Raw genomic sequence first — 23,299 nt, forward strand, 5'->3', positions numbered from 1 at the left:
TGCAAAAAGCCACATTAACAAAAGAGGGTGTGTCTGTGAGCTTCCCCTAATTCCATGTTTACAGAAATATTAGCCTCAACCAGAACAAGCCATCAAAATAATTACAATAAATAAGAAACTGACCATTTTTGGATCCTTGAATAAAAGCCATCAACTCCACATAAAAGCCCTGCATTAACAATTTATATAATAAAATATAAATACACAAAGTATCAGAACTTTTGCAAACATAATTCAACTTTATTTTGTTATAATCCTATAAAATGTGTTTGCCGTTATATCTGACTAAGGTGGGCCTTTCCTATTTGCTAGTTAAAATTGAATTTGAAATTGTGCGTGATATTTAAATTCTTCCTCACAGCTTGATGATAAAACCTAATCTACACTACAGCTGAGTAAAAAGAGACAATCATCTTCATCGAGGACCAAAAGTATGAATGGAAACTGTACAAGTAAGCCAACTTGGCAATGTAGAACAGTTGGTGTACATGGAGCAAGTATTTCCACTCCAACATCGATGATAAAGCGTATGTATGAGCATCGTTTGTCATGTCTTAATGAGGTGCTCCTTACATATTCAGCCTTGAGCTTGATATGGTACGTGTGGACTGAATATTTAAAGCCTCTTTAATCAGCTGGATAATGAGTTATGGCATATTCAGGGGCTTCGTCTCTATGTGTGCAGTTAATTGTGAATGCTGCATGTGTGGACATTTTAAAGTACATGTGGATGGTGTCATTGGAAGAAGCAAAATCATTTATAATTAGCTGGTGTGTTTAAGTATGAGCTTGGATGTACAGCTCTTTGATATTCCATATATACCATAGCTTCTATGCTCATTGGAGGATGCCAGACTTTGGTGTGGCTTCAGATGTGGAAGTACAGCTCCATTTTGGTCCTTCAATGGCCTCACTCACAGCCTGGACAAACTTGGGAGGCGAGATCACACAGACCTCAGTGTCGTCCATCATTGGCTACGTTCACTGTCCTCGGCTGGAGGATGGGTGTTCCTTATAAATGAGGTTGCTTTCATCTGCAAGTTTTCCCACCGTTTCTCGCCTACGTAGTGCCACATAACGGAGCTGATGATGTTGCGTGGGTTTCGGCCGTTTTTGCATCAGCCAACAATGTGTGTTGTCTTGGACTGAAATTAAAGAGCGTTCAGCTTCAGCTCTGTTTTTTTTTGTTTTTGTTTTTTCTGCGAAAAAAATGAATGAACCCTGTCATTTAACTCTTAACATCAGCTCTGGGTTACAGTCTACATTGTAGACTCTGTTTCCTGTGCTATACAAGAGTCCAGTCTGTTTCCGTTATGCCCCCCTTCTAATTGCCCCAAAGATACAAGAGATTTGGGTTTCCTGAGCCCCAGCACACCACAGGGTCCCAAGCAGGGGCATGGACAAATATTCTGCTGTATTTGTTGACCACATTTAAACCAAGAGGCACATAAAAAAGAGAAAAAACAAGCCTGTCTTAACACAGTCTATCAAACTGTGTTGGGTATTTTATGAGGCTGATTTACAGAGTTTACTGGACTCTTACAGCTCACCACAGACATCTTAATCTAACAACGGTTTGCTGTTTGCCAAAATTAAAATGTGCTACTCTGATGCTGGAAATGTGTCAAGAGTTGATGTTTACAAATATTTTGAGTGATTAGTTGTACAAAACGATGTTGATTGCTCTTGAATTGAGTGCATTCTTTATTTGGATACCTGTACTAGACTTGTCATGCCCCTACTTGCTGGGTGCTTAACCCTGCATCATGATAAACAGGCCTAGATAAGTTATGTCTTCATGCAGTCTTCCAACTGGAGCAAAGTTGGCTGTTTATTAAGTGTACATGAACGCATAAAACCCACAATCCACGCAATTATTGTTCCACCACTGATTTTTTTAATTAGCCATGAGGCTTGTGCGGGTGCCAGGAGTGACTCACAAGGAAGCATTAGAACAGGAAAATAAATAAGTACAGCATAAGGAAATAGTGACGCTGGATGTGTGGAAGGCTGTATAGCGTAAAACATCTGGGCTACATGCATCCTTATTCTGCTATTATTCATTTCATCAGTCATCGACAGGAAACACTGGTGGACTAAAATAGTCTCGATATTCTCAATATTCTTGCTTGTTTTCAAGTTGACTTTGATATTTAAAGTTTTGTAATAGGCTGAAATAAAACTAATATATTTAAAATCACTTCCTCCCACCAGTCATGGCAATTTTCTGCTCTTTCCTCTGATTATTTATCTTCACGCTTTTGGAGACATGTCAGTAATTTAACTCTTCCGATTCAGTACGTCACGTAAAGCCACCAATCACCCTGCTTGTTGTTATTATCTAGAAAGTGAGTTGCATGTTTGATGCCGTGCCAGCAAAAACGTAAAATCGCGTAATTGGTTACGCAGTGGAGTTTCTGTTAAATGCCTCTCCAGCTGGGATGACTCCCCTCTCAGCACTGAGCTCTGTCATCCCATAACACTGCTGCTAGCACAGAGCGACCTTTTGGAACTCTTTAAAAGTTTGTGGTGAATTTTTAGGGGAGCTTCTTTTTTCAGTCTGAAACATGTTTTGGTTGCTGTTATGCGCAATCGTAGCCTTTGCAGCCGTGCCGGCGGATGCGCAAATCTCCAGCCGTTATGTTGTCGGATGTCCTTCCCGGTGTGATAAGTCGATGTGTCCTCGGCTACCAGCGGACTGTCCGACAGGACAAACCCTCGACGCCTGCCACTGCTGCCCGGTGTGCGCCTCCGGTGAAGGCGAAGCCTGCGGCGGCAGTGGGAAGCTCGGCGACCCAGTGTGCGGAGAGGAGCTGGAGTGCTCGGTCTCCGGCGGGATTGCATACACTGTGACGGTGAGGAGGAGAAGCAAGAGTGGGATTTGCGTGTGCAAAACCACCGAAGCGGTTTGTGGAAGCGATGGGGTGTCCTACCGGAATATCTGCGAGCTGAAGAGGGTCAGTCGACGGGCGCAGAAATTGCAACAGCCACCTGTTCTTTTCATTCAGCGGGGAGCCTGCGGGAAAGGTAGAACTCACACTGTTTTGATCAAGACACCCTTAACCCAAAACACACTGAGATATTGATAATAAATAGGAGGGAGTAGATTCGACGTTTAAAGTTAATTGATTACAGTATAGTGTCAAGAATCATGAATAGGCTACTCTCTTTTGAGCGTTGTGAGCCAAAAACATTAGTTTTGCAGCTGAAATCAATCGTTGCACATTTTCTGTAACATGGTGTCATTTTTTGGCCGTTTTACCTTAATTATTTACAACTTGTTGTTGAACGTGATCCCATCATTCCTCACTGGGCATTTATTGTCTCAAGGTCGCACAGATGTTGTAGCTCAGCGCTGCATTCAGTGGCACACAATCCCCATGTGTCTGGAACCACAAGAGCAGCCATTCAAGTGCAGCCCTTGATCCTGCATTACAATTAGACTTGATCAGAGAGGGCTTTTCTTTTGTTTTGTTTTGTTTCCCCCCCCCCATGGCTGAATGAAGCCACGAGTTATACCCTGTTGTAAAGCTTGATGTGAACCTTAGGATTACTCTGGCATGCATGACTATAATCTGGTTGATTCCTTTATGCCGTGTGGTCTTTGCCTGAAATATGTGCATTAGCTGAATAGAATGGAATGTCAAAACCTGATATGTATGATATAAACTGTTATTAAATATAACTGGAGATATATTTATAATGATAAATGGAAGTGTTTCAGTATGGACCTGCATTTTGTCATAGTGTCATGTGACAGGTATTTTGTGCTAATCAGTGAAGCTCACTTATAATGAGACTTCACTCTTTGCATCTGCTGCTCTGTGAAACAGCACAGTCCAAATGAGAATGCACATTCTGTACAAAATGAATCAATGAGTCATATATCATCATTAGTAGTGTAATTGTTTACAATTTATGCATGACATAAAACATCCAGGAATGAAAAAACGATCACTAGTGATGCTGCAGGTGGTAAAAACATTGTGTCCTTTACGGTTTTTACTGTTACTGTGTACGTACTTTTTTCCCCCTCAGATTTGGCAACATATGTGCACTTAAAAACACACAAAGGACAACATTCAACACCTGTTGCATCAAAGATCTATAACTTACCTCAAGGCTTGGAAACTTACTGAATCCACCCTGCCACAGCCCCCCACCACCACCCCAGCTTCTTCCTCTCTTCTCTTTTTGACTGTGGAAGTGTCTTTCACTCCTGGTCTGTGTTGTCACTCATAAATCACACTTAACAGTCACATGAAGGAATTCCTGGCACTAATTCCACCTCTGTTGAAGACTGTTTAAAACAGGCAGGAGACATTGAGGAAAACACAAAATTAGCAACCCATATTTTCGGGAAAGTTGTACATGTACATCAAAAACCATGTGGGCACAGTGGAAGGGCAGACTGCATCGCCACATTTGTTTGTCAGTCATGTAAGCAGCTTAAATGGTTAAGTCATTCCCGAGCAGCTAACCATGTCTGAAACTGAGCAAGACTGTGGTGAGTGCTATTGATTTTCCAAGATACCCTGTGAGAATTTCCATAGCTGGAAGTTGCATTTTATTTCGTGCATTAGATTTGTCCCTGTCCAGGCTGGTGCTGACTAAGACTGTAGCAGAAGCACATATTTTAAAAAGAAATGTCAACTTTAACATAAATTGTGAACAGGTCTGTTGACTCAGAATGTCAAGAGCTGACACTGAAAAGAAACTTAAACCCCTCTGAGTGCCTTGAAATACACCGCAACCTGGCCTCATGTTAAGAAAACATGTGAGCGCAGTTGCATGATGTCATTTCGTGTCTGGACAGTAAAGGCGTAGCTCATTTTGGGGGAAAAAAGAAAGAAAAAACTAGGCCAAAATTTGACTGTGACCTTGGTGTCATAGTTGTTAAAAATTATCTTTTTTTTTTTTTTTTTTAAAGTGCAGAAAAAAACCTTTTTGGCAGTTTAAAAGCACTAATGTGACACAGACTGACAGGAAAAGCGCTGAAGAGTATTGGAGATCAGAACTGAATCACTTGGTGCCTCTCAAACTGTGAACCAGAACTATGGAGGGGTTGCATGAAGGTGTGAACGTGAAGGTGAGGCTGACTTTCTTATAATCTGTTTAGACTTTAATCCAGTTGAAAACCCGACACCGTTTGTGCTGCTCATAATTCAGAGCTGATGTTGCAGACAGAATGTACTCTGTGACTCCAGCGAGTGACATCTGCTGAATACGCACATTCTTCAGCAACTTGTTTCAGCCACTCATGATGTTAAAACATCATTTTTGGGCACATGCACGTGACTTGTTTTTGTTGTTCTACTTGTCAGTGTCTACTTTTGGTTCTGAATGTCTGCCTGTCTGCTTTTCTCATCTGTTCTTTTTCCTGTTTGATGTCTGTAATTCTCCTGCTTCCTTCATTCCTCTCTCTGCTAAACTATATTTGCTGCAGCCTCTTCCGTGCTCAGCCTCTTTTTAATGTCATCTAATACTGACCGCAACATAAGCACATTTGTGTATGTCCGAATTTCCTAAATTGCACTAATTAGAGAAATGTAATGCTTTTGCACCACACCAAATTGCTGTACCTCCATTCTTGTCTATGGGCCACGATAAGTGTTATTAAACACTGTACTGAATATTGCATTGGTTTAATATCTTTTAAAGGGTTAAAACCTGCTCTTGCAGCTGCTGTACTGATCGACATACATCATTTTCTAACAATAAAATGGGACATGGTTTTGAATGGGTTCTCCATGCTGCTCTAACTGCCCTGTTACTAACTCAGTGTGAGTGTTTCTGGTTGTATTATGTGCTTTCAACCTTAGATGGAGTTCACAATGGAAAAAATTAAGTTCACTGGATTAAAATAGGGTAAATTGAATCAATATTGGGAATGGAAAAATTGGGTTAATTATAATCACTCAGTGAGTCATTTGAAACAGCTGCCAGTGTGTCATTGTAGTATTATAAACAGCGGCAAAGCTCAACTGTATGCTTTCATAACTGGGGAAAAAAGCCCCATCGAAACAAAATGATTCATGGTCTTAACACTGTAGCAAGCTCATATGTTCTGAATCATTGAAGAAGTACAGCGAGCCAAAATCAATGACCTACTGGAAGTAATTTTATAATAACATATACACTAAGGCGCATACTTGCCATACTTTTTAAGGCCAAAGAGGGGCCATACTATTTACATTTTATTGGCTTTTTTTAAACAATCAGTACTGTCCTTTGACAACAACCCATTTGACGTAGCTTTACTTGCTGACCTTACTTTCTTTTCACTGACTGGTTCCTTTAATCCTCTATTCCACCTGGCACACCTTGTATGCGGGCTATACACCCTTCCCCTCACTATTCTCATGCTAATGTGGAGTGAAAAGAGTTAATTTATTAAACATTTCTATCTTTAAGTTAATGATTTACTCTAAACTTATTTTGGCTCTTTCAGAGCTTATATGAGTTTCCCCTTTGGTTAGTTAAATTACCTTTGATCTAAAGGAAAACAAACCTAAAATTCCGGAGAATAACTGATGGCTGTGTTCTTTGCATTCCGACCAGATGTCCATGCTGATAACGATCCTTTCCTTTGCCCCTCCTTCTTAACATATCTGAAAGATTTGCTAGTGCATTAGCTTAATTCCAGCTGGACTGAATCCACTTTGTTCACATCTATGTTTTTTCATTTCTTAAGGTTTTTTCTTGGGAGAACACAAATCGTCTTTTAGTCTGCAGGAACCAATAAAACGAAGGGTCCTATGCATGGGAAAGCTGAAGAAGAAAAGACACCCTGACCTGTAGCTCGTGTGTTGAGTGGGGAGGGGTAATGGATGTATGGGATTGTGAGGTTAGGGGGGGCTTTGAGTGTGTATGTTGGGAGGGGAGAGTACTTTTAAATTAGGTTCCTTTTAATAAATGTTGTTTTTGAATGGTTTTCCCCACATAATGCTTGAACTGACTCCAAAAAACTCTTTCCGACATCTGATTATTGTTAATAGATACTTAAATATTATGAGGCTTTCATTAGCAGTTACCACACTTCTCAATATGTCTTGCATATGGGTGAAATCTTAACTTCATCAGGTCACAGAAACTTAAAGCAGGTTTATTACTGTTTTTATGTCAGTATATCATTTAAATTGTGTGGTGAGAGTGTGTATACGCTTCTCTGTCAGGATAAGTTACTGCTTAGTAGGAATGCCACCCTCCCACATAAGAACAATTTTGTTTTTGGACTGCTTAAAAATCTAAACACCACATCCACTCTATATTACATGCAACTCACTTGACCCATCCCCACTTTTACCTTAAGTGCCATCTCCAAAATATCTGCTGAATAGCAGCGTAATGTCTGTGATATTGACAAGACTGTTCATAAGTCTCAGTCTGCCATTGCCCTGAAACTCAAGTGATATTTTGTGGTGTGCTGCTAATCATTAACATTTACAGTATTACTGTTTATCATATTATCATACTACTTTTATAGTCAGTAGTTATTTCTGCTAATGCTTTCCTATAAACCGAAGCAATTAGACTAAGTGTCTGACAGGGTGAGTCGGAGTAACAAGAGTGTGTACTTGCTGTTACACCAAATATATCGCTTCTTAATTTACCAAGTGTGAAATACTCCACTTCCAGTTTACTTTCTATAAAGTTGTTTATGCGTCTTTGGTGCACACAGATATAGTCACCAGCCACTTTATTACACTTGTTAGTACAAGTTTGGGCCTCATTTTTCTTTCAGAACTGCCTAAACTCTTTGTGGCACAGACTCAACAAGGTGCTGTAAACATTCCTCGGTTTATGGCATCACATAGTTGCTGCATATTTGTAGGCTGCACATCAATAATGTTGCATCACATTGCGAAGGTGCTCTATTGGACTGAGATCTAGTGACTGTGGAGGCCATTTGAGTACAGTGAACTCATTGTCATGTTCAAGAAGTCACTTTGAAGTGATTTGAGCTTTGTGACATGGCATATTATCCCGCCGGAAGCGCCCGGAACAAAAATGGGTACACTGTGGGCATAAAGGGCTGGACATAGTCAGCAGTAATGCTCAAATAGTGTGTGGCAATTAAACAATGCCCCCTTGGTATGAAGGGGGCCAAAGTGTGTCTAGAAAATATCCCCCACACCATTACATCATCAGCCTGAACTACTGATAGAAAGCAGGGTAGATCCATGATTTCATGGTATTTACACCAAATTCTGACCCTACCATCCACATGTTGAAATCACATGTCATCGGATAAGGAAACATTTTTCCAATTTTCAGTGTCCAATTTTGAAGACCCGATTTGAACCGTAGACTCAAGTTTCCTGTTCTTAGCTGACAGGAGTGGCACCCGGTGTGGTCTTCTGTTGCTCTAGTCCAGGGGTGCCCAATCCCGGTCCTCGAGAGCTACTATCCTGCAGCTTTTAGATGCATCCCTACTCCAACACAGCTGAATCAAATGGTTTGATCTCTTCAGCATGCCATCATGTTTGGCAAAGGCCTGATAACAAGCCATTCATTTGATTCAGGTGTGTGGGAACAAGGATGCATCTAAAAGCTGCAGGACGGTAGCTCTCGAGGACCGGGATTGGGCACCCCTAGTCCATCTGCTACATCAAGGTTCAATGTGCTGTGCATTCAGAGATGCTCTTCTGCATACTCTGTTTGTAGTAAGTGGCTATTTGAGTTATTGTTGACTTACCTATCAGCTCAAAGTAGTCCGGCCATTCTCTGTGCTTTGCCATCAACAAGATGTTTTCATCCAGAGAACTGGATTTTTTCTTTTTCTTTTTTCCCAGCAGATTCTGCAGTTTCTGAAATAAACAGACCACTCCATTTGATGACAATGACTATGCCACATACAAAGTCTCTTAAATCCCCCCCCATTTTTATATTCAAGTTGAATTACTTTCAGCTGGTGTCACCATGTGCACGTGATATGTGATCGACTGGTTAGATATTTGCATTAACAAGTACTTAAACAGGTATACCTAATAAAGTGGCAAGTGAGTATATATCTCTATATGATCAATCTGCATGAAAAATGCTTTTCAGTCTATCATTGGTCATTCTGTTATTATATGCCTATTATATGTGTTTATGTTGGTTTTGTCGCCTATGAGGAAAAACGCTATGTTACTTGGATTTCTAGTTCAATCTGCTTTTTGAACTAAAAAGCCATTTGCCTTGTTTATTAGTGACCTACAGCTTACTTTTACATTAGCTTCTAAATGATTGCCTTTAGGTAATCTCCAAATAGCTCCTGCGGGCAAATTATGCCCATTAAATTTGCATGCAGTTATTTTGAAACTGCATGCAGTTTCTGAGTCTATTATAATGTACTCTGTGACACCCTAAACAAGCCCATTTTCAAAAGAAGTTGAACGCACCACTTTTCACACCATCAAAAGCATGTCCTCTTTTCTTTCCTTATAATGACTCTAATTAAATGTATAAATGTCACACACACATAAGCTGTTTAGAAAATTACCTTGCAATCACAGATCCCATCTTACTATAGCAGCAGTTCAGCAGATGGAGAGGTTTTTCGTGAGCAATACTTAGATGAGACAGTGATCAGAAGCCTTTAAATCCCACTTTCTCTCCACATATCAAGATGAATCAGTCACGTTTTGGCATCTAGACGCTTCTTTTCAGTTTCGCTCATAAGTCAACTTAATTTTCCAACAGTAAAGTCTTTCTAAGCTTCAGCTGTAAGCTCAGTTGAGCAATGAAACGATCTATCTCACTATATAACTCAGGAGAAAATGGCTGATTCATGACATCCTGTCTCTACCAAATCACCACCACTAGGCCTATAAGTTTGCTATCATCACACTGGCATTGTAGTGGCAGCAGAGTGTTCCTGGTTTCCGCATGTGTGCAAGGAGGCCTCACTCATTATAACATGGTGAAGTGGAAGAGACTGGGAGCCTGTTTGTGCACTCCAGAAACAACACAGATTCTGGACCCCGGGCCCTGCTTTCTCTCACAGTAATCCTATCAGAGCTGACCACGAAACCCCCCGGGTTTGAAGCTAGCAGGGAGGAAATTACTCCAACATTTCCATCTTTTCTTCATACTATTGCAAGAAGGTTGTTTGGCCTTTATAATGTTTAATACTTGATTTAAAGTTCAGGAAAATATATGTCGGGGTTGGGGGGAAAAAAAGGGGTTACATTTATTTATGAGCAACTTGGTTTTCTTTTTTCTTTCAGTGGCTTTTAGCTCTAAGAATAGCATTTGGTACACCGTATACCCAGAAATAATCATCAAGCATTTGATGGATTATAGTAAAATTCTGCACAGGCAATCTTAATCGCCAGATGCCCAGAAACCTGCTAACTTTGGTGAGCCCCTCGTTTGTCCTTTCATTACAATATGAGGTGGGCATCTGAATTTTTTTAGAGAAATAGCTTGACAATTATTAGCAGGACTGAAATGGATTTCAGTACATACATCCGTGAGGTGAAAAACTCCACAACTCAAAAAATTTCTAGTAAAATTATTGATTTGGATTATTGATTCATGATGCTCAAAGGGTTTATCTTGAAGGAATTTTCACCTCAAAATGTACTTTATATGTTTTCCTCCGGACTGTAGCACTGTTCATTCATCTAGACTGTTTTGGTGTCCAGTTTCGGACATATTGGCACTTCACTTTAATTTATTAGAAATAAATGATATTCCTTGTGCTTAACTCAACAACAGTGTCTCTTTCCAAAGAGCATGACCTTACTGCCGTTGTTAATATTTAATAACATGAGCAAAAAATCCATAAACCTTACTGCAAGTAAATTCATGTAGAACTGTTTTCTGTCCACATCCAGTGTAAAGGAATTTGAATTACATTACAGCTCAGCTGAGGGAAAGTGGGAGGACAATATTACCAGAATCACTACTACTGTGAGCTTCTTGTCGCAGGTGTGCATGCATGCATCTTTCTGTGTTTATGATTCAGTTAAAAACATAACAGTTTATAACCAAGGCCCACTTTTTCCTGAGCTACCATTGTGAAGTGTCTGAGCATTTTAGCTTTTAGAACTGGAAGTGCTGGAAGGGGTGGGTCCAACATGGAAACCACATACTGATCAGGAAAGTGTTAATCCAAGTAATTTTCCTTATGACTTCTTCCAGCAGGGGTTGGTAATTAGTTTTTCCAAGGGGCCTCATGAGAAACTGTTGTGAGCTGTAGTGAAGGGCCTCTCCGATAAGTTAAACTCAGTTCTGCTCATTGTTAATTTTATGTCTTCATTAACTTTTCAGTGTGGCCCACTGCAACAGTCCACTAGAAAGAGATCTGGTTTAAGTCACTTCTGAATTGGCGTTGCTTTTCAGATACAGAACTGATCTGTATCCATCTTTTATCTTCAGTTTATAAATACGGTTGCTAGCTAACAGAACACTTTCACAGCTAACAAACTCCCGCTAAACAAATTTTGGTGCTTCACTGCGACCACCAAGACTTCAACCACATGCAGAAGAATTTACTTCCTGCAGTTTGTCAAATGTTTGTGGACTGTACTTTTTAATGGTGTTCCATACAGCAGCATGATGCTCATTAAATGCTGGTGTTAGCTTAACTGCACCTCAAGTGTCTCTTTGTTGTTTCTTTACCCTTCAGTGCAATCACTGATATCCAGGGGATTATACTTTTGCAATTTCTGTCATCTAGGAGAAAGTAATGACTGAAAATTGTTCTTGTGAGACAAAATAGTTCAAAGTACGTGGCAAAATAACAGCTTATGGATGGAAGGATGAAAAGCAAAGAGGGAAAGGTTGGGGACGTCTTGATTCATAGCCTTGCTTAAACTGTCATTTGAGTAGGATTTAATGAGCAGGTAAGTCAGTCAGCATTTCCTGACTTACCAAAGCTGGATGGGTGATTCAGTGAATTTGGCAGTCCCTTAACATACAGTGTCACACTGTCTGTGTGTTATACTTGACAAATGAGCTGCGGATGGTTTTAGAACTGCTCTGTTTTCACCCTTAACCATGGGGTAAGATAAGGGTAAATGTCAGTGTGAAGTGTTTATTTGTAAGGTTTATTACCAGACTCTGTAAATGAGTGAGTACATGTGTGTCAGACCTAGACAGTCTCAACCGCAGATGAACTGTCATCTGTTCTTTTCCCAGATGTGTTATGATGAAGGGTAGTTTAATGTGTTGGTTCTCTATCCTCACACAGCTCTTACATCATGCAGTATTTCCATGCATCTTTTGTTTGTTTTTACCAGGCTGACATCCTATTTGTGTATTTGTGTGTGCATGATGTATTTCCAGCTCAAGACAATCCAGACAGCCCGAGGCACAAATACAACTTCATTGCCGACGTGGTGGAGAAAATTGCTCCGTCTGTGGTTCACATTGAACTTTACCGCAAGTATGAGCCGCGTACCTGTGTGTCTGTGCTCGGTGCTGGGGAGGGGCAGACCGAAAAACCCTAGAATTTACAACCTACCTGTGTACTTAAACACACTGCACCAGTTGGTAGAGCAACTTATTCTCAAGTTTAGTCTTTCATCTTCTTTTTAAAAATCATCCGACCAGATTTTTGTGCTTTTTAATCTCTGCTTCTTGTTCTTTGACACTTTGATTCTTCATCTGTCTCATCTCTCTTCTGTCTGTCACCATCACTTGTGAAGTGGTTTTTTTGAAGGTCAAAACCCTCTGATTTTCAGATTTCTGTCTCTCCTTCATCCGTCGTTGTTTCACTTAGATCTGTCTCTTGTTTTATTCATCTCTCCAGCTTAGCTTTATATACTCACCTTCTTACTGTTTATATATATATATATATAGTATACATACTTTTGGTTTGCATTTAACACTTCTATTACACCATGTACTGCTTTATTTTACTATTCTGGAAAAACTGTTAAAGGGGAGAGGAAAGAATACCAGTAGTCTAACCTTTTCCTACTCTTTCCTAATGTCTCCCTTTCTTCCCTCCACAGGATGACTTATTCCAAGCGTGAAGTGGCAGTGGCCAGTGGTTCTGGTTTTGTTGTGTCTGAAGATGGCCAAATTGTGACCAATGCCCACGTGGTGGCCAATAAACACAGAGTGAAAGTGGAGCTAAAGAGCGGCGCCTCCTATGATGCCAAAATCAAAGACGTGGATGAGAAATCAGACATCGCCCTCATTAAGATCGATGCACCGGTTAGTTAAAGTGTCAGACTTCTAGAAACCTTGCAAAATTTAGAAGATGTGGTAGTTAGAGGTGTTCTCAGTGAACACCATTAATTTTTTGTTCGCTTTTGTTTTTCTTGCTTCGTATCTAAGCAAGCACACCATAAAAGGAATAGTTTTAAATACTGGAAATAGTCCTCATTCACTTTCCTGCCAAGAGTGAGATAAGAAGATCAATAAGACCATACATCTGTCTACATTAAACATTAAGCAAGAGCCAGATGTGCTGATTAGCTTTGTTTTCAGTGTAAAGACTTGGCAGTAGAGACTCAAAGCAGTCATGCACTTGGCTTCTGTTCGCCAAGAAATAATATGAGCATTTAACTACTTGTTTATAGTTATTTGACATTTCTATTTATGTACTGATTAAACAAACGAGACAAATGTATGCTTTCAGTATTTCTCTGACAGTCTTTATGCGCATCTAAGCTAATTGCCTTTTGGCTTTTATTCTTAGCTAGCATGCAGACATGAGTGTGTTATTGAACTTCTAACAATATCTAATTTTCAGCTATAGAAGTATTTTCTAAAATTTCATGGTAAGTTTTTAATGATTTCTTTGAACTATCTGTTTTGCAGGGTGCAATGACTGTACATGTACATGTTTAATGACTTTAAATTTGGTGCACAAGTTTGAATTTATTTGGGATTTTATGTCATCCACACAGGGTCAGAATTATACAGGCTCAACTATATACAAACACCCCTATTAATATGTGGTTAATTTCCCTTAGCAAGTTTCACCTTTTGTTCTCTTGCTGCTGTGGCCAAATATCAGTCTTTGTCTCGTCTGACTGTAAAACGTTTCTCTAGAAGACATGTGGTTAGTGCATGTTGGCAGCTGCAAATTTTAGTCATGCTTACTGTTGTTGCAGGGCCTTCTTTCCTGGTCAGCCCCCTATTGGTCCATGGTGGTGTAAAACTTTCTTTTCTATGTACAGTAAAGCTGGTGTTGCAGTAGTTTCCAGTTCATGGCAGGCTTGTTTTCTTGGTATTTCCTGGGTTGTTTTTAAGCATTTTAACCAATTTTCTCTCATCTGAGGGTGACACTTTGGCTCTTCTTGCAGACTTTGGCAAAGTTGTCACAATTCTGATTAACTTATACATTTGTTTGAACTGATGATCTTTGAATATCCAGTATTTTAGAAATGGCTCCAAGACACCTTCATAACTTGTGTAAAGCTGCAATTCGTCTTCTTACATCTTTGCTGAATTCGTTGGACTCTCCCATTGTTCTTTTTTCTTTTTTTTTGTTCTGAGTATTGGTCAGCATTGATCATTGAGTCAAACAAATCCTTTTTATCCTGACAAAGACAAACTACCAGCTGCAATGAATCATGATCACTGAGAAGTTAGTAGACCTTGGCCTTTTCTTTAACTTTTCAAGTTAATAGTCACTTATTAAATGATTTAAGTAAATGTATGTATGTATATATTTGACTTTTGACTGTAGTGATAAAATCTGAACCAATTCTTGTTTTTTAAAATGCTGTACAATTATTCCACCATTATATTAGCATGTTTTCCATGCCCTTGATGACTGTACATAAATGTCCCACCATATCTGTTTATCTAGTCCCATACTGCAGTGACTGTAAAGGGAAACAGCTTTTACAAAATTACAGACATACCTTTGTGTGTCTATTGCCATATATGTACAAGTCTCTGAATTGGTTTCACTGAGTACTGTACTGAGTTCATTTGGCCAAATTAAGGCTTGACAAATAAGCATTTATCCAATGAGTCCTGAGTTAGTTGAAGTGAAAAAGTCTGCAAAGGTATTTTTGACCAAGCTTTCTGAAGTCACAGCCAGCACAACAGAATAAAAATATTAACTCACGGTTTTGTAATTCTCCCATTAAACTGCTGTTAAAAAACTATTTTGTTGGTTTGGCGATTCAAGTCTGGAATGACAGTGTTCCAAATTTAGCCTAGTACTCAGAGTGCAAGTGAAGCAAAGTGAGCATGCAGGTGCAACCAGATGGGTCTTTAAAACACAGCTGGCTTGCAGTCAGTCCAGATCTTGTTAGTGTTCATACACAACAAGCTGCAAAAACAACTAACAGATACTACAATGCTCGTTTCACAACCAATTTGCAGAGACACTCACTTATTCCTGGCAGGTAAAAATCTATGGACGGTGTTGATATTTAAAGGAAAACGCATTGCTTTGTAGCACATATGTTTGTTGCATTTTCTCTCCAGTTCTCTCAATGTCCCTATCTGTCTGCGTTTTTGTCTGTCTACTGGACCAGAGGGATCCACGTTGCATGTTAATCACAGCCAGTCATGTGAAGGAATGTGTGGCAGAGAGCCACGGCCTATTGACTGCGAATCATAGCAGAGCTGCATTAGGGAGCTCACTCTCATGGCTCTGTGACACAGCTGAAAAGTTGGTCACGATTGCAGAGTGAGGTGTGTTACAAAGACCCCCCCAACCACCCTTAAGTCTGAAGAGGTTGAAGCATTCAGGTTTTGTTCGGTGCACAAATTGAGCAAGGAGTGCAGAAAAGAGCAATGACATGTGCTTTGTATTTGTTCATTCTATGATAAAACCTGTTTAGTCTGTTGATGACAGTCAGTCTGGTCTTTATTGAGGGGGATTTCCCCTGTTTGTTTGCAGCACATGGTCAGTGGCTGTGCAGATTCAGGAATGACTGGTACTTATAACATGTAGTAACATAAAGATATAGGCCGTTTAAGAATCTTCATCATCATAGAAACCTTTCACTGCACATGCATTTGAAACATTTCGATGCATCAGACTTTTTCTTGATAAACAACAAACCTGCTTTACTAAAAATTGCCTGCAAAATAAGAAGCAGGTAATTTGAGTAGGTTTGCTGTAATTCAAGACATTCAACACTATGAGTATGAAGTGTTTGTTTTATATGAAGCCAGAATGAGTTATCCAGACCATGTGTCAGCGATGAAGCCCCAGAAGACCTGTGGTCACTTTGCAAAGGCACCATTATTTAGATTTTCATTTGGAACTCGGATTTCTGTTAATGTGCAGAACTTAGCGTGTGGAACTAGTGAGAGTTATTAGATGGAAAATTAGACGATGAGTCTGTTATAATGTGAGGGCGGGAGGGCAAGCAAAGTTGGTTTGCATTAAAAGGGACATTGAAACCATGCAGAATAATTACCTCGGGTTGTTTAATTATAGCACCTAAAGTGTAATAACCACATATTTCAACTTCATAATAGTCTTCTTTTATTACCACAGTTTTAGACGACAGAGTAATGTCAACATAAAATCTGAGGTATGAATAGGAAGACTTCAAATAAGCCATTGTGATAGTAGCCAAAGGTTAGTGAAGCCTCCAGCACAGCAACTTAACCATCAGCATCTTAGTGTTTTCAAACTGGATGTTATGAGTAAAGGGGCAGTTCTGACCGTGAAACCAAAGACTTCCCACTCATACTGTTGAACATCCTACTTTGTACTACATTTTACTGTAAAGGTGAGTCTGTGGTCACAGACTAAGTAGCCAAAGGATCGTTTTCCCCTACACTCCTCTGAAAGCACACATTTTTGTAACTAGAGGATCATCCACTGCTGGCTATTAAAAATAAGATTTAAAGGGACGTTAGGAATGGTTTGACTTTCAGATCCAAAAGCGACATCCATCTTTTATATATAGTCTGTAATCCATATCATTAAAATGACACGATCTTTTAGTTTTGAAGATGTTAATAGCTGAATTTGGCAGAGAATAATTCATTCAATGCCTATTCACTGTCTATGAATAAATCAATAAAAAGTGATGTTGGCTATATCTATATCATATTCATTTTCAGAGTAAGTAAGAAAAAGCAAATATTCTCTTGTTTAAGCTTTCTATTTTTTGTGTTCAGAAAGATTTGAGGGATTTTAATTTTTTAAAGCTACAGAGGTCAGTTTTCAGCTATTTTGTTGCTGAAAGTCTTCCATCGTCCCCCCCATCAGTCATCATTTGCCTTTGCTTACCAGCCCCAATAGTGTTCTTCCAGTTAAATAAAAGCTAATTGTTTACAATGTCAGCAGTATAGAAGCAGCCAAAAATAATCAATAAAACTCCACAATGGTACAATTGTTTATGAGTGAGAAAGTTTAAAGTTAAGTTTTCCCTGACTGTATAATGAATCTCTTCTCTTTTCTTTCTCTCTCTTTTTCTATGTGAAACTAGAGTTTATTGGTAGCAGGGCCCAGTCTGTTCCTGGGGCTGTGGTCTGCCCCTCAGCTCTGGGGAACACATTAGTCTGTCTACAGCAGCTGGAACTTCAGAGGGGGACGGAAAGAGGGGGAAAAAGTGCTGTGCTCACTTGTTCCTGTGTAGAGATTATGGGGGGAAAGAGAAAGCAAGAGGGACAGAGAATGAGAGGGTGATGTGGCCAAGGCCTGGAAAATGGATCCACATGTCTGAAGGACTTTGTGAGCTAATAGGTTAATGATTGCACTGTGATGCGCGTGATGGAGCCCATCAAGCTTTAGGTTTTTAAGTCTTTCAGACCCCTGTTCACTTATACCTGTAAGTGATTCCAAAGCCTGTTGGACATTTGTTTACTTAGGCTGATAGAGAGCAACACAGACTGCCTCGTTAGAACTTCAAAATGTTCCAAATGTCCCGTGCAGTATGTCATATTTTTTAATGTTTCAGTTTATGGCTTAATCTGTGCAGTTATTAGAAAGTGATTTGGTTGCTTTAATGAAATGCAAATGTACTGCCATGCATTATCTTTGACTCTGCAGCTAAAAAGCCTCTTACCTCTTTACTTCAAAGTCCCTTAAGACTACAGCTCTGTATAGTAATCCAGTGCGAGAGCTCTACTTGACCACAGGAAGGCTGTGGTGTGTGATGTGTGTGTTAGGAACATCCATACATCCATCCATCCATTGGGGCAGGAACTCGTCCCTGACCCAGAGTGGGCAACCTTTTCCAGCTGAGGCCATGGCCTCAGATTTGTAGGTGCTGATTCTCATTCCCAGAGGTACCGCCCCTGATCTCCACTCAACATTGGAGAGGCGTGTCAACCAGGACAGCCCAGCAACATCCAGAGCCTTCAGGAACTCAGGGCAGACCTCATCCCCCCCCAGGGGCTCTGCCACCAAGGCATTGTTTAACTGCCTCAGTGACCTCGCCCCCGGAGATTGGCCGATCATCCCCCTCGTCCCCAGACTCTGCTTCCTCCACAGAAGATGTGCCAGTGGGTTTAAGGAGGTCCTTGAAGTATTCCTTCCACCGCCCAACAATTTTCTCAGTCAAAGTGGGGCCCTTTTTTGGGCTGTGCCCGACCGGGCCCCATGGACTAAGGCCTGGCCAACAGACGCTCCCTAGCCCTGGCTCCACGCCGGGGCCCTGGTAACCCTATCCCGAGCAGAGTGAACTGTTCCCTTGGTGTTCTACTCATGGGGGTGTTCTGAATTGCTCTTTGTCTGGTCCCTCACCCAGGATCAATTTGCCATGGGAGACTCTACCAGGGGGCAGAAGCCCCTGGACAACATAATTCCTGGGATCCCTGGGGCACACGAACCCCTCCACCACGATAAGGTAGTGCTTTGCATAGGGGGTGGAATAGTGAGGACAAAATGTTAAAATTACCGAACTCTACCTTACTTTCAATGATAGTCATCTTCTAAAGATGTTGTGAAAGTGATTGAGCTTTTTATTCAGGTATATTAAAATTTAAACTGCAATTGTTAACAATGGCGAGGGCATGAAATAGAAAGTCTTGGCGGGATATTCATTATCCCCTATCTGGATATCCTAGGCCTTGAAAAATAGGCCACTGCCTCCAGAGAAGTGAACAAAGTAGCTGAATCTGGCCATCACATTTTGTATTATTTGTAGGCAACAGAGCAAGCAGTCATGATTTTAGATAGTGCAAACTGACCCCTGCATACTAAATTAAAATCTGCTTTTGCCCACTTACATCTGAAATCACCGAGAGGCTAAATGATGAGCTATAAATGTGCCATCAATATCACTGTAAGTGTCAATCCTAGAATGGGTGAAAAAAAGCTTTTTGAAGATAAGGTGACTCAAAAAGATTCAAAGTTAATGAGTCATTAACTTTTTCTCAGCTTTACAAGTGCTGTATTGTGGTAAAACAAGTCTTTTATTCTCCATGTGTTCTCATGCAACAATAGAACTGTTTTTACTGGCGATCAACATTTTTAACCAGCCTCTCTGGGAAATTTGCCTGGTGTTGGTTTGGACAGGGCTGGATTTTGTGTGCGTCTGTGTTATGTGAATGTCTATAAAGCAGCCTGCACTGATCTGTTTATTTTGTCTGTTTATATTAGTAACACTGGGTAAATATTTCTGCAGAAGATGCCCACATTTCATTTGAAATCCCTCAATTAACAGAGGTGATAGACAAAAGCAGTTATTCAAACCATTATCAAAGTGTATGAGTCCGCATTTGTCCACATGGGTGTAAGACAGCTCACTGCGGGGACGTGGAGGTCACGCTCCTCTGCCAGTGGAAAGACACTGTGTGTCGCCTTTGGAGACAGGCAAAAAGGAAATGAATCACTTCCTCCTCCCTTCCTGAGCCATCTATTCTCCTTCATCTCTCTCCTCTGTAACCAAAAAGGTTCCCAGGCCTAAAGATGCAGTAGTATGGGAAAAGAGCCAAGGAAAATGGACACATAGACACACATAGTTTTACCCGACTGGGTGTTGACACTCATTGTCTTGGCCTACTGTTTTGATGTGTAATTGTTTTCTTGGCAACAGCCTTGCCCACGGGATTACCGGCATATTTGACTCAGTGCTGATTATCAATAACCTTTATTGTTTCCCTAATGACACAAGGTATGGTGCATCTTCAGCTATGTAATTATGAGACAACTGCAAGCTATTTTAAAGGCAGCTGAGTGAACCCGTGTTTTAAGGTTAGTCCACTCAGATTTTTTTTTTAAAAAGTCACATTTGCTCCAGTGGCATATAAACAAGGACACAGGCTTTTGTCCCTGTTTAAAACCCTGCTCTGAAACCAAGCACACTCGCTACTTATGTTTAAGTGTAATTAGAGTTTTTACATTCATAAATCAGCAGTGACACATCTTCCGGGAAACAAATGAATCTACAGATTGCATTTTGAATCTTTTTCACAAGTTTTGTTAGTTTCATTTCCTCAGACATATCCGGCAATTAATAAGAAGCCCGAAATTGTAGGAAAATGCATAGCTTTCGGTTCTCTACACTAACACAGAGATGTAACATGTAATGTCAGACTGATTGTGCTGATTTGTGTTGTCACCTGACAAAGGCCCTCTCTGAACCAGAAAAAAAAATGTTTTAAAAGTGCACTGTTATAGGCTCCAAAATGTAAACACCACTCATATTTATTGCATTATCAGGGACAGATATCTCAAATCCAGTACAAAATTACGCTAAGGCATCATATATCTAGGTATAACTGTTTGGTTCTTAATCTGGATAGATGACACATTACCTTTAGCTAGTTTTTCCTGGCTTTTATTATCTGTTAACTTATTGCAGCTGTCATACTCAACAATTTGGGTGCGTGCTTAAAGAAAGTATAACACACCAGAAACATCTGGTTCCTGAACAGGGAGAATTGTGCTACTCCACCATATAAAAACAAATAAACGATAATAACCTCCTGAGACATACAGCATAATTCCTATAGGCATATTAGTGTTACTGTCACAGGTTTTCGCTTTTTGTCAAAATTACCTCTACAATGGCAAAGAAGATATTCATCTGAAATTAGATGGAGACTAGGAGAATCAGTAGATTTAGCAAATGTCCCTAAATGACACATTTATGTTCTAGTGAAGTAGTTCTTTTAAAAGGTCTAATAATTGGCATGAAAGGCAAACAGGAAGTAAAGTGACCTCTTTTTCATTGGAACCATTTCCATGCACTGCTAGCACCTGCACGTTACCATCAAACGGGTGAGCCCAAAGTTGGAAACACTGATGTCAGTGGCTCTGGGAGGTGCCATCGTAGTTAATTTGCCAATGACCTGCAGATTCTTTTTGCCATGATTTTTTTCCTGTCTTTTTTACCCCAGCTTTTGATACATAATGCTATATAATGTTGCTTGTCAATCTAATCAAAATGTAGATTGCTTCTCCAAAGACAAAAGGCAAAACTGGCACCCGAGCCGTAACAGTAACAACACGGACACGGTGTCGGAAAATGTGGAAAGGGTCAGGGAGAATGTTAGGGGCAGATAGATGGTTAAAAAAATGAAGCTTGAGGACTTGATCCATTTTTTATATCTCCTGTTATACTCAGGGTCAGCACAAGTATGGCATATTCCAGCACATACTGGCCAAGAGGTTGGCTCAACCCCAAAGTAGCTACCAGCCTTAAAAGAACAGAAACATCTTGAGCGCCATGTAAATACTTCAAGTAAAAGCGAAATGAACCATATTATGCTGTCAGATCTCTCCCCTGGAGCAAACGAACCCACTAGACCTCCTCTGCTCTCATCACTGTGATTTGCACAGTTCGAAGTTTTGCGGTGTCTAGCCAGAACTGAGATGTCCTTTAGTGCTCGTAAGCGTTCATGCTACAGAGTGAAATGTGTCCAAATCTCGCAGACATATGTTTGCTCTTATTCTCAAGAACATATGGAACCTATAGTGGAGTGGTTTCCGCACTGGTGTCAGCAAGGATATGGTTTCACCCAGTGTGACGTGGACACCTACGAAGTGGGAAATGCCTATTTTATGTGCTGATTGTGACTTTACATACTTCTACAAAATTTTCTCAAACTATAAATAGTGAAGTAATTACCTATTTACTTATTTTGTACTTGTGCTATCATTCATGTAAACGAGTCCATTGTACACCGTGCAACCACTCAGGCTCACAAGCACACAAACACAGTCAGCATAGCCTCTTTCAGTCTCCTGAGCGTGATCTTCTTATTCCCTTATTTGATGTTATGTACTGCATGAGCATGCTGAATCCTGCCACATTTTTAACTGCATCAGCACAACCTCGAGGGCAAGTTCAGCAAGTAAAACCCTATACCTTAGTGTACTTATGAATTTTGTAAAGTAGAGCTTTGTAAAATATGCCCACCTTGCTTTGAAGACACCTGCATGAAGGAAACATTAGAGGCCATGTGACTGCATATGAGCTTTAATACAGTTCAGGTCAACCCGAGCTTCTGTTTCTGAATATGTGTATTTTGACGTGGTCTAGCTGTATATCTAAGCAGTGCCAGGTGTGTGGGATTTAATTTACAGACTTCAGTTTGTGAGGGTTCACGCTTAGGCGACCTCCTCCCTTTCTCTGAGTGATTATATGTGTGTCCACATGTGCCTTAGACACTATTAAGCCTCAGTCCATCTTAGTTTGCCTGGAGTTAAAGTTTGCACCTGGTCTAGTCATAAAAAGGTAGTTAGTGTAATGGCTTTTAAATGAGGCTCCAAACGACCCAAGCTTTAACATCAAACATTGATAAATCCCTTTATAGCAACTCTACAGCTATTTTCAAGTCTTTCTGTGGGGTTGTCAACCAGCATATTCTTCTCACTGTCCTTTCGCCAAACCTCTCTGTGTGCAGGCGGTTGAACAAATACTCTGCTAGGCGACAGCAGATTTTACGAAAGCTTTGAATTTTTCTCAGTAATGTGTCGCTTACAGCTGCCTCTTTGGGTAACATAAACAAAGCTGTTTAAATCTCCTTTCCTCAATCTGATGGCCCACTTCTCTCTATTATCTAAACACTCAAGAATGTGGAAAACACAGATTCTTTTGGGCAAGAAAAGAGAGGATAATCTATGGCATCATTGCCATAATATGAGGTAATGAAACGGTCTCAAACCTAACAAAACAAGAGCCCTTTATTTAAGAAGAAAAAAAAATCTATCCTCATAGACCTCATCAGATCAGACTTTTTTTTTTTTTGTTGTTCTATAAATGTTACCGTGGCTGTCGTTTTTATTTTTTCTACATCTTAAGCCAAAAATATTTTTAGGGGTAATAAGCTGGCTCCTGACGTAACTTTGATTCACTCTTTCGTCTCACATTCTCAGACTCTCTTCCTGTGGTTTGTGGTGTTTGTTGTTCCCTTCTTTCACCTTGCCTCTTTCCTTTAAGTGCGGCTATAGTGTCTTTGGGTAAAGTACCAGTGCATC

The 23,299-nt window shown here is 40.2% G+C and overlaps 1 protein-coding gene across 1 annotated transcript in view; it reads left to right on the forward strand.

Annotated features, from left to right (window-relative positions):
* Positions 1 to 2,410: 2,410 nt before the first annotated feature.
* The window catches only part of LOC101484981 (serine protease HTRA1A), a 29,962-nt gene continuing 9,073 nt past the window's right edge, over positions 2,411 to 23,299 (forward strand). Inside the window, exons 1-3 of the mRNA XM_004551457.5 lie at positions 2,411 to 3,027; positions 12,280 to 12,379; positions 12,951 to 13,155. Coding sequence (XP_004551514.2) covers positions 2,568 to 3,027; positions 12,280 to 12,379; positions 12,951 to 13,155 — 765 coding nt within the window. The 5' untranslated portion in view covers positions 2,411 to 2,567. The remainder of the gene's footprint in view (positions 3,028 to 12,279; positions 12,380 to 12,950; positions 13,156 to 23,299) is intronic.

This window comes from Maylandia zebra, linkage group LG13 (genome assembly GCF_041146795.1).
Source record: "Maylandia zebra isolate NMK-2024a linkage group LG13, Mzebra_GT3a, whole genome shotgun sequence".
Taxonomy (NCBI): Eukaryota; Metazoa; Chordata; class Actinopteri; order Cichliformes; family Cichlidae; genus Maylandia; species Maylandia zebra.